Source organism: Elgaria multicarinata, chromosome 2, assembly GCF_023053635.1.
Source record: "Elgaria multicarinata webbii isolate HBS135686 ecotype San Diego chromosome 2, rElgMul1.1.pri, whole genome shotgun sequence".
NCBI classification, from domain to species: Eukaryota; Metazoa; Chordata; class Lepidosauria; order Squamata; family Anguidae; genus Elgaria; species Elgaria multicarinata.
In genome coordinates, this window is record NC_086172.1 from 124,066,322 (window position 1) to 124,081,571 (window position 15,250).

The window sequence follows — 15,250 nt, forward strand, 5'->3', positions numbered from 1 at the left end:
TTGGCTACAATCTAGAGAACCACACATTAACAAAGACTCAATGGAGCTTTAAATACTTTTTCTTGAACAGCACCCCTCTCTTCCCTACTGCCCAGACTACTGTAAGTGAAGCCTGCATCTGCATACACCAGGGGTAGAGAACCTTGGGCCCAGGGGCCACCTGGCACTCCTGGGAACCAAATCAAGGTTCCCCAGATGGCCACCCTTTCCCCCAACCACTGATGGTTTGGTAGTTTCTGGCTTTTGTGCAGTTTCTTCACCCATTCAAAAAGGCTGAAATGCTTCTCCTGAGCTTTAGTTACTGGCAGTAAGAGCTTTAAGCTAAAATAGGCTGGTCCCTTTGGCATTTTGATCCTACCCCTTTTGGCCTTCAGCCCTGCCCATTACCAGAACACGGCCCCCAATAACTTCTCAGAAATTTAATTTGGCCCTCGGTCTCCACAAGATTCAGCACCCTGGTTGACACCATCCAGGTAACAAGCTAGGGAACAACTCTTACAGAAATAACAATGAAAGAAATGTCTTTTGCTTGACTGATAGTCACATTTATTAGTATCACTATTGTCATGTTACAGTATGTCACACAGCCTTTTTTGTACAAGAGAGTAGTGGTGAAAAATAGGATTCCTTTACTCATGCTGCATCTAATACTCAGGACCAGGGAGCTGGTCAGAATAAAATGGAATAAACTTTGCTACAGCGGAACCATATGAATCTGTCAAGGTATCTATTCAGTTTTCTGAATTCAGATGAAACTATAAATAAATAAATATGTGGTAGCATAAGAGCCTGTGTGAATCTGAGGAAAGAAAAATGGGTACAGATCTCACAGGGATCAACTAGTTCGTCACTATATTTTGGCCTCAGTTTCCCATCTGCAAAGTGGGAAATATCAATTCATAATGTAGTTGTGATGGCAAACAATTAAAACAGTAAGGTTCTTTTAATTTGCAAATTGATATATGAAAATTAATTAGCATTCACTGGTGTGAGGTGCTTCTTGGAACTTACATGTTCAGCATACCTAAGAGAGTAGAGTGAATACATACGATTATCTATGGGAAGAAGCTGAAGGCTTGTGTACTCTCAAAGCAATAGGTTGAATTTGATTGTGCAATTATTTCCAACTCCCTAACCCTAAACACATTACTTGGAAGTAAGTAACTTTTGTTGAACATTCCAATCTTAACCCACATTGTTTGGGAGTTAGCAGTGCCAAAAATGGTAGATATCTTGACTCCCACAGGGAGCTTCAAATACAGTCAGAAAAATTCAAATTCTAACTCAGATTGTTACACTCCTGTTTTCCCTGCAAATAGTTTTATGTATAATGCAGCTGTCGAGGCTAAACAACCTATCGCTGTTCAAACAATCTGAATGTAAATGGCCTTAACCAACATGTAAAAGTTTACAGAGTGCAAAGAAAGCATCATGGGGTTACCTGTTCAAACAATCTGAATGTAAATGGACCTAACCAACATGTAAAAGATTACAGAGTGCAAAGAAAGCATCATGTGGTTATCTGCTCCTTGTCACAATTTCATCAGCTCTGCTTTTTGAACGTTCGGGCCTTAAAAAGATACTGTCACAAGACATATATAGATTTTTTAAGGCACTACAGTCCATTTTAATTATTAATTTATGCTTATTTTGAAGCTGAAACAAAAGCTCCAGTCAAGAGGTAGACAGATACACACAAAAAAGTATTAGAAGTTTCTACAGGCCCATAGGAATGAATACAGAGGCACATACCTATCTGAATTACAAGATGGATGTGAACACACCTTGCTGTTGGCAGCATGGCATACTGATATGATCTGATTTCTGACTTTATGCTGCTGCTTTGCTTCTGGATGTGCACTGTGCTGGAGAGGCACATCCAGAAGCACAAGGGCATGCAAGCTGTTTGTGCAGATAATCTCGTAAATCGGTCTGACTGCATGCGACTCTACTTGCTCTTTGGGGGCAGAAGTCTTACCTTTTTAAGGTATCTGCATTTTCACTCTATATAATAGCTACCATATAGCTTGCTCATAGGTCCAGGATAATGGGTATACTAATCAAATTAAACAAAAATGATCTGAAAATTATATTCTTTTGTAATAAAAAAGTGATTCAAGAACATAGAACAGATCTAGGTAGGTAGGTGTATACAGTTCACGGGGTGTGGTGGTGGATCTCAGTAATAATTATAACGTAAGTCACAGCTTCCATCTACTGGTTTTGTCACAAGTGATCATTGGAATGAATATACACTATTAGTTAGGAAAGCATTTTTAGAAATATATTTGTTTGCTAGCCACTCCCCCTTGTTTGAAGGAAGCAGGAATTCAGAAGGTAACTATTGCTAAAAAAAAAGGGGGGGGGGACTTTGTAAAAACAACCCCATTAGCTGAAAATCAAAACATCATAAACCTTTCCATTTCAAAGTGATCCTAGTCCCAATGCCAGTAGTAAGCACATTCAGAAATAAATACAATACAGTGGTTACAACATTACAAACCATGCACCTGAGACTATGCATGATAAAATTCACCTCTATGGCGAGAGTCCAAGAATTGTCCTTTATGTCTACTAGATAATACTATAGTATAATAGCTCTGTTCTATAGAACACAGTAAGCATACTCTCTTGCAGTCCTTCAAGCCTTTGCCAAATCCCCACAGAGCATACGACTACCTAAGTTTTACTAACATGCTGAGTTTTTTCATCCTTATGCTTACTATGGATGAAAACTGCTCCACTATAGATTGAGAATGTTTTAGTCAAAGTCATTTCTTTTTTCTCTAAACTTAGTCTAAAGCCTAGGCAACATACAATCATACAGCTGGAGGGAATCCCTTTGGCTCATCAAGAGCAAGCTCCTATCCTAAGGCTAAATCAGCCATTCCTTAAGGATCTTCCTCATATACCTATCCAGCTTTCCTTGAAGACAGTCCAAAAATTGTCTAGGCAAGTTGCTGTATTGCTGAGCTGCTCTTATCACTAGTGTTCTTATCATCATCCAAATATTTAACCTGAGTCCATATTTCTATAGCCATGACCCACATTTCCTGTTCTTAGTGCATGGAATGCATAATTGATTTCACATATCTCCTGGACAGCCTGTACAATTTTAAAATTATCAATATATCCTCTTGCAGCCATATTCTATGCAAGTTTACTTGGAAGTAAGTCCACTCATTTAATGGGGCTTGGTCCCAAGTAAGAGTGCATTGGATTGCAGCCTTAGCTTTCCTTTCTTTTGGGTAGACATTCCTGGTTTCTTCAGCCTTTCTTTATAGGAATTGTTTTCTATATCTGTGATCATCTTTGTAACTCTCATTTGCAATTTCTCAGCATGATCTGCATTCTCTGCATTCAGAAAAGAACATAGGTTTCCACCAAAGGTCTTCCTAGTGCCAAATAAATTGGTGCTACTATTTCACAAGCCTTTTATTAAGGGTGAATATTACATATTCTAGGAAACCTGAAGCTGCAGCTGCGAACAGCATCCCCATATGAGTTTATCTCTTGTAACATATATAGAATGACTAATGGAGCTGGTTCGCATGATCATTGCAACTTAAACCATGGTGATTTGTTAAATAATCACTGCCTGGGCGTGGCTTGTGTCGTTCCAACCTGAGCAGCATGGCTGCTTGGAGGCTTAAACAACCGTCAAATAACTCAACTACAGCCCAGGCATAGCTAATTAGGCAAACGGCACCCAGCACACAATGTGACATCGCCGCATTGTGCATTTCCTCACCTCCATATTATTGGCTGCCACTAGTGTGGACACTTTAAAATGACATTGGCCATTTATAAAACAACATCATGTTGCCTCATGTTCACAGTGGTATCTGCTACAGCACTTGGATGTACAGCTGCCTAGTCATGTCCACCCCATACACAGCATATGACATAGGCACTTGTTGACATTCTTTTTATCGCTTTGTGCATCATGATTCAGTCTGAGACTATTTTCAAGTTTTTGGTTCATCCATTAAAGTAAGAACAGCCAACCTCCCTGTATTCTTCAGGCCCCTTCAGACTGTGGTCCAGAGGTGTATTTTGCAGCACCCCCACCCCCAGCCCCCTCACAGATACTCAAGCTCAATGATAATGCCAGCACCCACTTAATAGCACCACCTAGGACTTCACAAATCCAATTGCATATGCAATCAGACTTGACTGGGGTGTTAATATACATAAGGAAGAGAGGGGTGTAAACATTAAATGTGTAGAATACCACTGTGCCTCACAAACTATGGGGGAAATTGTCTTTATGGGTGAATTTATTGGCAAAATGTTTATTATGCTTTAAATAACATTTAGTAGGGCAACTGGACCTGGATGTTCCTACATTAACCTATCTCCAGTCCTTCTAGTCACTTTCCCCCATCCTTGGAGCGGTAAATAGTATGCTTGTGAAAAACAGGAACAAAAGTCACATGCACTGAGGGGAAACCCTCAGCCTGTCTGTTTCCTCTTCTAGGCTCTCACTTAAAAGCAACAGTCCACCCATCCCCTTTCCGAGAATGTTAAATATTATATGAAAATCAGGTTCAAAAGTCCTTTAGGCTGAGGAAAACCCATAAACTAGTAATTTCTTCTCCCCAGTCTAACTTTAAAAAGCAAAACATATACTCTAGTAACTCCCCACTAAATTGTATAAAGACTCAGATTCAGTGTGTTTGACACTTAAAATACTGTCAGCATCCATTGTGATCAGTTGTATGATTGCAGTATGTTCTTCTCATAACGCACTGGACTTTGAGTAAGGCTAGGAGGAATACACTATAAACTCATTTACTCAAGTCATTTTAGGGGAAGAGATAGGGAAACAAAATGTTTCGGAAAACTAGAATTTTAGGTAAATAGGTGCTGATTTTATAGGGGTTGTGTGGGAAAGGCAGAGATTAAAGTTAGGGAATTGAGATGAATACCCAAATCAAATTTCCTGAAAAGTATACAGGTTAAAAGCAGAGGAGGGGAAATGGATCAATAGCTGAGAAACACACAATACGTAAGGCGATTAATGATACCAAGTTATTTTAGAAATTAGTGTGATAATTCTAGGAGTAGGGAATGTTGTCTGAACCACTAAACAGTAACTAGAGGACAAGAAACTAAAGACAGCAGCCCCAATATGTAAACAGGTTGTGAAATCCACAACTTCAACATGATGCAATGAAGCTATTTGAAGAGGTGGAATTTAGGATGTGGTTGGGGAGTTGTTGGAGGCAATGCAGATCTTAAGGTAGAAAGTAGCAGCTACAAAAAGTGTGAAAACAATTGCGCTACTCCCTCCTCCGTTCCCCTCCCCATCCCTGCTCTAGTTCTTCAGGAAGAAAGGGAGTCTAGCCCTAAACAAGCCTCTAGGAATGTTGTACTGCGCTGGTAGACCTGGAGTCTGACTGATTAACAGGGCACATAACCGGTGAAATCACAGCAGTCTTCAATTCACAGTATGGCAAGAGAACTTCTGAAAGGCACTTGGAACGGTCCTTACAGCAGCGTAGGTGCCTTAGTGGTTCGATGCAGGGGAGGAAAGAAAGACCTGCTTTCAAGTTCCATGAGCTTCTTAGAAGGTGATGTACTCCATGGTGAATTGCTGCTTGCAGGAGGCAGATGCGGTGTCACTGAACAGCAGTTAATATAGCTGGCAATAAGGAGAGTCACCTCAACAATCTGTTGGGAGGATGAAAGGGAAAGAGCATTCCAATAAAATGTATTTTCTTGGACCTACTGTTAAATTGACTTTTCAGTACAGTTAGTGTGTGCCACAAAATAAGCCCTTGCACTGAGTCAGACAAATGGCCCATCTAGTTCAGTTCTGTCACTCCTGACTGTCAGCTGTTATACAGTGTCTTAGGCAAATATGTTTCCATGCATGGGTACCTGAGACGCCATGGGGAGAAGCTGGGAAGACTTTATACACATTTTAGTATGCACTTCGTTCAACACATTCTACACATGCATGCTTTATGTTCCACCTGTATTTTGAACATTTTTGCAAAACAATGGGCAGTATTCAATGGGGCACCTATGACCCCACCAGTTCCCTTCCACAATTCCCTTATGGCCAATTCAGTTGCTCCAGTGGGACCCAGCTTACACAAGGGAGATTGAGCACTTCCCAGAGGAAGCCCTGAAACGATCAGGAACGCTCATTTCTGGAAGGAGGCAGGTCGGCAGCGCTTCCTTATGCAAGCATTTCCAGTCGTTTTGGCTTGCCCCTGGAAGCACTAAATCTCCCTTGCATAAGCACTGCTTGCGGAAGGGAATCGGTGGGGCACAAGAGAATCGGGGGGAGGGTTGTAAGCACCCCATTGGGTTCTGCTCTCTAAAAGGGTTTTACTATAATTGTAGGCCAGTTAACAAGGATGTACATTGTGGTGACCTATGTCTTTCTGTCGGAGAAACACAAGAGAGAGAAATACTCAGGTTACAACGAGGCATGGAATTTAATGCCCAGACAGAGTAGCTAAGTCCTAGATCATGCTGTAATTTTTTCCCCAATGCTTAAAACTCAGGATAAAACTATTTCTTTCTTTTCCTGCATTGGTAATTTAATTTTGATGCAAAACTTTTCACAAGGGCTCAGGGTGAGCAGCATTTATAAACTAGGAATAAAATAATAAATGCTGTAAATATACAACTAAAGCAAACTCCTACCAGCCACTAAATGTCTTTCCGAATTAAAGGCTTTCATCACTCTGAGAAGTTTATCAGTTCTGGGAAATATTTAGAAGGCACTGCAGACCTATCACTCTGTACACACTATTACATGTCATTCCCTGCTGATCATATCCAGAAAAGGAAACATCAGTTGTCTGTCAGGGTTTCATGTTCATTTTTGCTTAGTAAAAACAAAACTCCGTGCACCTCTTGCTTTATACTCACCTTTACAGCTGCCATTGTAAAAAGTAGTTTTTCAGGGCTGGCTTTACCAGAACACCTGTCCTTCACTTGACTGATGACAACCATAAAATCATCATGACAGCCTCCAAAGGTCAGTACAGAAGAATATGAGAAAGCCAGTTTTAAGTGCTGCATATAAGCAAAAGACAGTCAGTTAGAGAAAGAAGTCGCTATGTAAGAGGGCTGGTCTTCCATTCCTCCCCTATACGTTTTTAGTACTTGCCTAAACAGCAAGTACAAACATTTTAAGAACAGTGTCAAAATCTTCTAACATATAGAACATTGGCATTGTCCCAAGGTGAGCCATATTAAGGGCTGATTTTCACATTATGTTTTTGTATCCAGAGGTCTGCATGTGTACAAAGAATTGTAAGTTGGAAGGGGTCACTCCAAGTACGTATTTTCATTTTCAATCACGTTATTAGGACTAGCATTGGTTTCCAGACACATAATATGGGTCAATCATCACTTCTACTGCCACACCTATAGTATCTTTTTGTTTTGTGCTGTCATTAGCAGAAGCAATGTGAAATTCAAGCTGGCGTTAGCAGGGTAAGCTTCCTATGAGGGAAAAAGATTGTCCCTCTCTAATAATCTGTTTACAAACTGAACAGGTTAAGCAGGCATTATGGGGATGCAAAAAGAAGCACAGAGGCAAGCCATGCGTCACCACCCAGGCATCCAACCATCGTGCTCCAACAATCACCATACCAGGCCAAAGGCTAATGGAGAACATTTATTTTTTCTGATTTAATAAATGCATCTGATTTAAACTGAATGAACAAAATAGTTCTGTTCTGTAATCAGAATTGGGGATAGAAGGTATGCCCAATTTCTATGCTGCCCAATTTCTATGCTGCACAATTATTGAGATGTGATTCTGGAGAAAAGAACATAAATTCGTCTGCCAGTATTTTTCATCATACCAAAGTATTATATTCCAGTATACTGATCCCATCTTCATTCACAGCTATCCACAGTGGAGAGTCTTTCAAAGGCGAAGGTAGGACAGGCTAAGGAAATAAGATAAATCACAGTCATTCCATTATAATGTCATGTTACTATGGAAAGGTGACAACCACTGATACTTGAGGTAACTAAGTAATAAACCGCCGAAAGAGCTTTGGCTATGGGGTGGTATATAAATGTAATAAATAAATAAGTAAATAAATAAATAAATAAATAAACTAATGCATATGATCTACTTTATCATTATAACTGCTGAAAGTTTGGATCATAGCATGAATTACTCGGTTTCTAAGGAAATGCTTTCTCATTTCAATTTTATAGAATCATAGAATAGTAGAGTTGGAAGGGGCCTATAAGGCCATCGAGTCCAACCCCCTGCTCAATGCAGGAATCCACCCTAAAGCATACTTGACAGAAGGTTTTCCAGTCGCCTCTTGAAGGCCTCTAGTGTGGGAGAGCCCACAACCTCCCTAGGTAACTGATTCCATTGTCGCACTGCTCTAACAGTCAGGAAGTTTTTCCTGATGTCCAGCTAGAATCTGGCTTCCTTTAACTTGAGTCCATTATTCCATGTCTTGCACTCTGGGATGATCGAGAAGAGATCCTGGCCCTCCTCTGTGTGACAACCTTTTAAGTATTTGAAGGTTGAGATTCTAGGACAAGATTCCAGATTTAATCTTCGTGTAAGCTAACATTTTGATGCTAGCGCAATCCACCAGTTCAATGGAATTGAAGTTACATTGGCTTTGGCTATGTAAAATAAATGGATTGTATGGTGTAGCCCTAATTTAGGTTATTTCACGTTTTACTGGCACTCTCTTAACCCAACACCATATATCCCAGCTGAGTGATGACAGAATACAGCACTTCTGGCATGTCCTGGAAGTACTGTGAGCATATTTCTACAAGGAAAAATCAGTTTCTTCTATTTATTGGAAAAGTTCTTAGGTTCAATTTCAACTCAGCCAAGATTTCACAGGCTTGCCTTAGGCAAGTCACAGTCTCTCTGCTTCTTCAGGACATGAAAATGAAATGATTCCAAGATTGTAAGGATAAACTAGATAGAGACTACAACACACTTACTAAGAAGTCCCTTTGAAAACAGTAGGAGTCAACATATATAGGATTGCACGTACTAAAAGTGATGAAATTATTACTAATAATGCAAGAGCCCTCTTACTGAATTCACTATATAACTGTAAAATATTTCAAAAGAAGAACAGAAAAATCAGATTGAGAGAATTTCTCCAATACAGATTTGTCCATTTAAAACTAGCTTTAATTACAACTTCCAAAGGTTTTTGTGAAGATCGCGACCCCTAGTGGTAGGGAAATCGCACGCTTATCAGCTTGAAAACAAACAAACAAAAGTTGCTGTGTTGCCTCCATCAATCCCTATTTTTCTCCCACTAAATCATTCCTTTTCCCATAGAAGTGAATATATTCCCCCAGAAGTGATATTCTTACTATTGTTCAACAGCAGATAAAGGAAGTTAATGTAAACGAACCCAGGTAATTACCTTAGCAGTAAACAGTTTGGCTCCAAAGAGGGGCCATTTCCGAGCCACAGTCAAATAGATCCGAATGCATTCTTGAAGACCGCATCCCTGCAGCACCATCCACTTTGTAGCTAATCGGTCAGCCAGCCGCCTATAGGAATAATACCAATTTATGTCTAATGGAAGACTAATACAGTCATCTTTAATATAACAACAACAACAATAATTTTATTTCTTACCCATCTCTCCATTTTGATCGAGGCGGGGAACAACAGTAAGTATAAAATACATAAGATGCTGATTAAAACATAGTATACATTGATAAAACATCCTAAAAGCATATTAAAAGCATCCTAAAATTCCACTGGATAGGCCTGCCGGAAGAGATCAGTCTTTATAGCTTTCTTAAATGCTAAAAGACTGTTAAGTTGACAAATCTCCTCCTGTCATCCTAAAGGTCTAAAAGCAGAGCTTTTCAAAATAATAGATAATGAATTTACTACTGCCCAGCAATCTTTATAGTGAAACACTGCAGAACATAAGCTGTTCATATGCAAGCCAATGGTGGTATAATATAATATGTTTTTGAAAGCCAATTGCCCTTTTTTTTAATACCTCAGTCATTATGAGATTTCACAAGCTGGTATCTGATTTACATGTCTGGAAGATGGGTCAGACATTATGCTTGGATGTGAAGTTTGCAAATTAAAAAGTGCCTCTTTTTCCTAGGAATAGGGAGTCAAGCTTCAGAAGAAGCACAATAAGGAGGAACTTCAATTTGGATCTATAGTGTGAAAGACCTGAGGTGGGAAAATTTGAGATTGTAGTAGGTAGAATTTGAGTGTTCATTTTTGTCTTGGCCAATTGTACAATTACTAATCAGGATTGCCTGTTGAGAGGTTAAAATGACAATTAGAAAAATAAGAGTTGAGTTTAGCTATCCTTTTTCTTTTCTTTTTTGACAAAGAATCATATTTTGAAATAAAGTTAAAACTAACAGGCAACAAAAAGGAATGCTATCACAAAACAATATAACAAGAACACTATGAAGGGAAAAGGAAACTCACCGATTACAGTCCTTATTGTATCATACGTATATTTGTGAGACAATTAGAATAGAACTGCTTATGTAAGCTCACCAACTATTGGGAGAATTTGGATGAGTAAATCAACCTCTATTAACCAAAGCTATTGAGGAGTAGCATCACTGAGGAGGGGAGGTAAGCAGCTGTCAGTGGACATGTCCAGCTCTGCCCAAGTCCTGCTTGGACTGCCTTGGCCCGTGCTTCTCACACACCAAGTATTCGATCAGGAGCCTGTATTGAAGGGCTGGGGCCAGGCACTTGCCCCCTTTTGTCAGACCTGTTTCTGGGCATGCGCAGAGTGCCTTCCCTTCCTCCCTCTCTCCTTCCCTCTTAAGGATGAAGGCCACATACATGCTTCCCCCAGATCCTGAGAAAACAGCGTTATCAGGATGGGGTGTGTGAGAGCATATTCACTTAAACTGCAACCATCTATATTACTACTATATTACTACATCTATATTACTACTTCCCTTGCTCGGCTTCGTCCATTCTCTTCTGCTGCCCCTTACGCCTGGAACGCTCTTCCAGAACATTTGAGAACTACAAGTTCAACCGCAGCTTTTAAAGCTCAACTAAAAACTTTTCTTTTTCCTAAAGCTTTTAAAACTTGATGTTGTGCAGACTTCTACTGTTACTTTCTACTGTTAGTTTTACCCTACCCTGTGCCTGCTTACCCTACCCTGTACCTGTTTGCATTCTCTTCCCCTCCTTATTGTTTTACTATGATTTTATTAGATTGTAAGCCTATGCGGCAGGGCCTTGCTATTTACTGTTTTACTCTGTACAGCACCATGTACACTGATGGTGCTATATAAATAAATAAATAAATAAATAATAATAATAATAATAATAATAATAATGTAGCTAGTTAGAAAAGAAAGCATAACAATGTTCTGTCAAGATTTTGTAGATTAGAAGTAGTCCATAAGAGGGTTTTTTTTTTTAAAAAAAAAATGGTACAAAATGCCATTCAGCTGAATGCAGACGAACATTCACACTTACCGTAGCTGCTCAGGAGTAGTACTACATTTGTAGCACTTGGGATAGAATTTGTCCAGGACCTGCTGGAGAAGATGTTGCATTTTGGAGTGGGATAACCCCGCAGGGCTTGATGGCACTGGCCGATCCAAATCCCCATATTCCACCTAAGAGAAAAAGTTGAAGATGAATGTGGGGAAATTGGATTTTAATATACAATGTAACAAGCAAACGTGGATTTGTGTATGTATATGTGTACATGCAAGGAAAGGTAAGTAACCACTGGAGACAGAATAAATCAGAAAAGTCCTTAATTGACATCTAAACAGAACACCAGAATTCAGACTAACAAGTGAGACTTGCAACAAAATGTTGCAGTGTGGAGTTCTCCTGTTTAGGGTTCCAGCCAGCCATGCCCTCTTCTAGGGTATTTTATTCCTTTCCCCCGTTTTCTGTCTCCCTCTCCCTACTGCCAACAGACACTCAACTCAGTATTCTGTGGCCCTCTTTAGGCTGTTGGTTGAGGTGTGTGTGTGTGTGTCCCCTTAGGAAGTTGTTGTGCTCCTGCAAATCTTGGGGTTCCTCCCGGCATGGTGATACTTCCCTCTTGTTTCTCACTGGCCCCTTTTTGATTGATGATAATCCTGGCGGCACTCATCAGCTGAGCTTTGATTAAGAAAAACTAATCATGCAAGGATTTCTTTTTATTGTGGCCAGTCAGACCATTGATAAACAGCTGGGCCGACACGACAAAAGGCCTGAGGAGGTCCCTAACTGTGAAGCATGAAGTGATAAAGTGACAACAGAGCAACTGTACCCTATGGAGCATATATTTCTTTCCACGCCTGTTATTGCAGACATAAAGAAGTAAACCTGGCCTTGCAACATATGCTATTTCCTTACTCGGCGCACTAGAATTCCGTATCGATTCTGTTTGATACTTTCCCATAACTCCTCATTGTGATCTTCAGCTTGTCCCCTCTGCTCAAACCAAACTAAATATGCCAGGACAAATATGTTTGCCCCCATTCACAAATAAAGCAGAGAGTAGCATTGTGCTTCTTTTTTCATCTGGCGAGTACATTGGGGCGAGGGGACAAAATCCACCACTCTTCCTTGCTGTACCTTCCTGCACTCTATGGGTCTAACCACTTTTCTCCCAGCCTATCTCCAATACTGGAAGTGAGCAAGGAGAAAACTGCTTAGAGGAGCAAAGTGTGCTGTAGTGGCTAAAGTGTTGGACTGGGAGCTGGGAGATCCGAGTTCTAGTCCCCACTTGGCCATGGAAACCCACTGGGTGACTTTGGGCCAGTCACAGACTCTCAGCCCAACCCACCTCACAGGGTTGTTGTGGTGAGGATAAAATGGAGAGGAGGAGGGTTATGTACACCGCCTTGGGTTCCTTGGAGGAAAAAAGGCGGGATATAAATGCAAGAAGGAGAAGGAGGAGGAGGGTTCAGCCTCCCTCCTCTACTCTCCTTTTCACATGTGTCCACACCTACTTTGTATGTGAATAGGGCTGACATGAGGACAAAATACACACAGCTGCTCTGCACATCTAGTTTGGCCCTCAATTATTCTAACATCCCAGGGGCTTGACAGACTGCTGGCACCCACCCACAACTCACCTTTGTTGGTCCTTCCTCATCTCCCCGTGCTTCCTTTGCCTCATGCTCCTTTTGTTCTTCATAGTATTAATCACATATTGGTGCAGTAGGAGGGCAAATCCCTCCCACCTGCCACTCACAAAAAGTTGTTGCCCCCTCCTCCATTCTGTCACCTAGGGCCATCTGATTGGGTAAGACAAATCCTACAGAAACAGAACACCTTGCAGTGGCTAAATAAACATTTGAGCTCTGTTCAGTATTTCTCTTATAGCTGAATGGCATTGGGACCACTAATGACCGCAATGTACCTTGATCCCACAAGCACAAGGGACTGGCCACTTACCTGAGCCATCAAAGCTGCCATTTCCAGAGCAAGCTCCTTATTAACAGGGAATCTCCCACTGGCTATTTCACCACTAATCTGGAAAGCCAGCAGCAAACGCTCTCGGTCCGTCTCGCCTTTTGCTTGGCTTCGAAAATACAATCTAAATTGGAGAAAAGTTGTGTTTTTTCTTATTAAGATCTAAACCTGCAGATTCATGCAGATGATGATGATGATGATGAGTTTCATTTCTATATCGCCTCATAGCTGAAACTCTCTGGGCAGTATACAACAGGTTTTCATCATGTGTTCTGTTCCCGATAAGTGTTCTTTTCCTGTTTCCTTCTCCCTTTTGCCTCTTGTGCAGAGTCCTTCCTTAGATTGTTTTGGCAGAGACAAGTCTGCTTTATTTCTGGATAGCACTTGGTAACAGCTTTAAGTATTTTACAACTGAACAACAACACTTTCACATCTTGTTTGCTCCCCAGCTCCTATATCCAACAGCATCCATAATGGCACATGTTGAAAAAGGTACCATTAAGAGACAATAGATTTGCATTTTTGCATGCAAATTTGAGGTTGGAGAGTTTTCTTGAAGATTTTCCCTAATCCATTTCAGTTCTGGCTAGATAAAACAACTAAAAATACAAACCTGAAATACACTGAATTACTTTAAGCAATAAAAAAAAACAGATGAGTTTATGACCCCGCCAACAGTGGACAGTACCTGTTTTTATAGGTTAGTTTCACTATTCTCGTGCCACCTTCATATTTTCCAGGATTCAGTTCTTTCAAAGCTTGCTCCCACTTTGAAATGACATCACAGACCTTTAAAGAACAAATATCAAGGAGATGGGAAGAGGCTGAAGAGATACAGAAATGTCAAGCTTAAGACATGCATTTAAAAAGGGCATAGGCCAAGCTTGGGCTCATTTCAGTGAAACTGGACATGAAATCTTATCATGTAAATAGTGAATAGCAATTATTTTTGTCATATTTGTATCCCATCTTTTCTCCCAGTTCCTCAGAGTGGCAGAACAACCTGGTGGGGTGGGCTAGATAGTGACTTGCCAAAAGTCAGTGAACTTCATGGCCAAACAGGTATTTGAACCTGGGGCTCTTTGCACCAACTCAACACATTATACCATTTTCCTGCAACTTTGGGTCTATGCTATTCAAAGGCAGAGCTGGTCCAGTTTCCTCAAATATGCCCCATATGTAGATCCAGTCCCAATTTCAAACCTTAGCTATCAGCAAGCCAATCATCACATGGGTTCAAAAATAAATAAATTTTTAGCTGAAAATATCAATATTTTAGAAATTCAGATGAGCAGCTACCTCAGATTTTTCTAGCCTGATCATCAATAAAATCAGAGATCAGTTGCTGTCAGAGACCTAGTGGCTGATGGGCTGATCTGGTTGACTAACATGCTTCTCACACATAAATCTAGCCCTGGGATCAAGCATGTTAATACTTATGTTGCTACCAATATGCCAGATACTAATTTCCAGGCCTGTAGAGGTACCAAAGCAGGCTACTAGGAATTGACATGAAGTCAATGTACCACAAAGTACCACTTATGGAATATTATACTCAAGCAGTAAAAGGCTCACGAGCATAAAATCTATTGGGACATTTCTGTGTAACTTAAAATTGTGAATAAACACAACAGGTTTTCACACAGTTTTAAATGGCACATTTACTTTCTGAGAGGCATTTCTTCCACAAATAATGACAAGAAATTTTGCAATGGAGAGAATACTTTCAATTGCTTCTTTGGAAAAGAATGCAAAAGTAAGCAATAGGAAGAGAGCCAATACAAACATATTTTAAATTAAATATTTACAAATGGTTATATTATATATAGTTGAAATGTGTCA

The 15,250-nt window shown here is 40.2% G+C and overlaps 1 protein-coding gene across 2 annotated transcripts in view; it reads right to left on the reverse strand.

The window, feature by feature from the left end:
• Positions 1-620: 620 nt before the first annotated feature.
• The window catches only part of PLEKHH1 (pleckstrin homology, MyTH4 and FERM domain containing H1), a 72,145-nt gene continuing 57,515 nt past the window's right edge, over positions 621-15,250 (reverse strand). For both annotated transcript variants that reach the window (XM_063117548.1, XM_063117549.1), the window contains 7 exons: positions 14,097-14,197; positions 13,391-13,532; positions 11,465-11,607; positions 9,399-9,528; positions 7,836-7,922; positions 6,892-7,038; positions 621-5,676 (listed from right to left, as the gene is read on the reverse strand). In XM_063117548.1, coding sequence (XP_062973618.1) covers positions 5,494-5,676; positions 6,892-7,038; positions 7,836-7,922; positions 9,399-9,528; positions 11,465-11,607; positions 13,391-13,532; positions 14,097-14,197 — 933 coding nt within the window. In that variant the 3' untranslated portion in view covers positions 621-5,493. The remainder of the gene's footprint in view (positions 5,677-6,891; positions 7,039-7,835; positions 7,923-9,398; positions 9,529-11,464; positions 11,608-13,390; positions 13,533-14,096; positions 14,198-15,250) is intronic.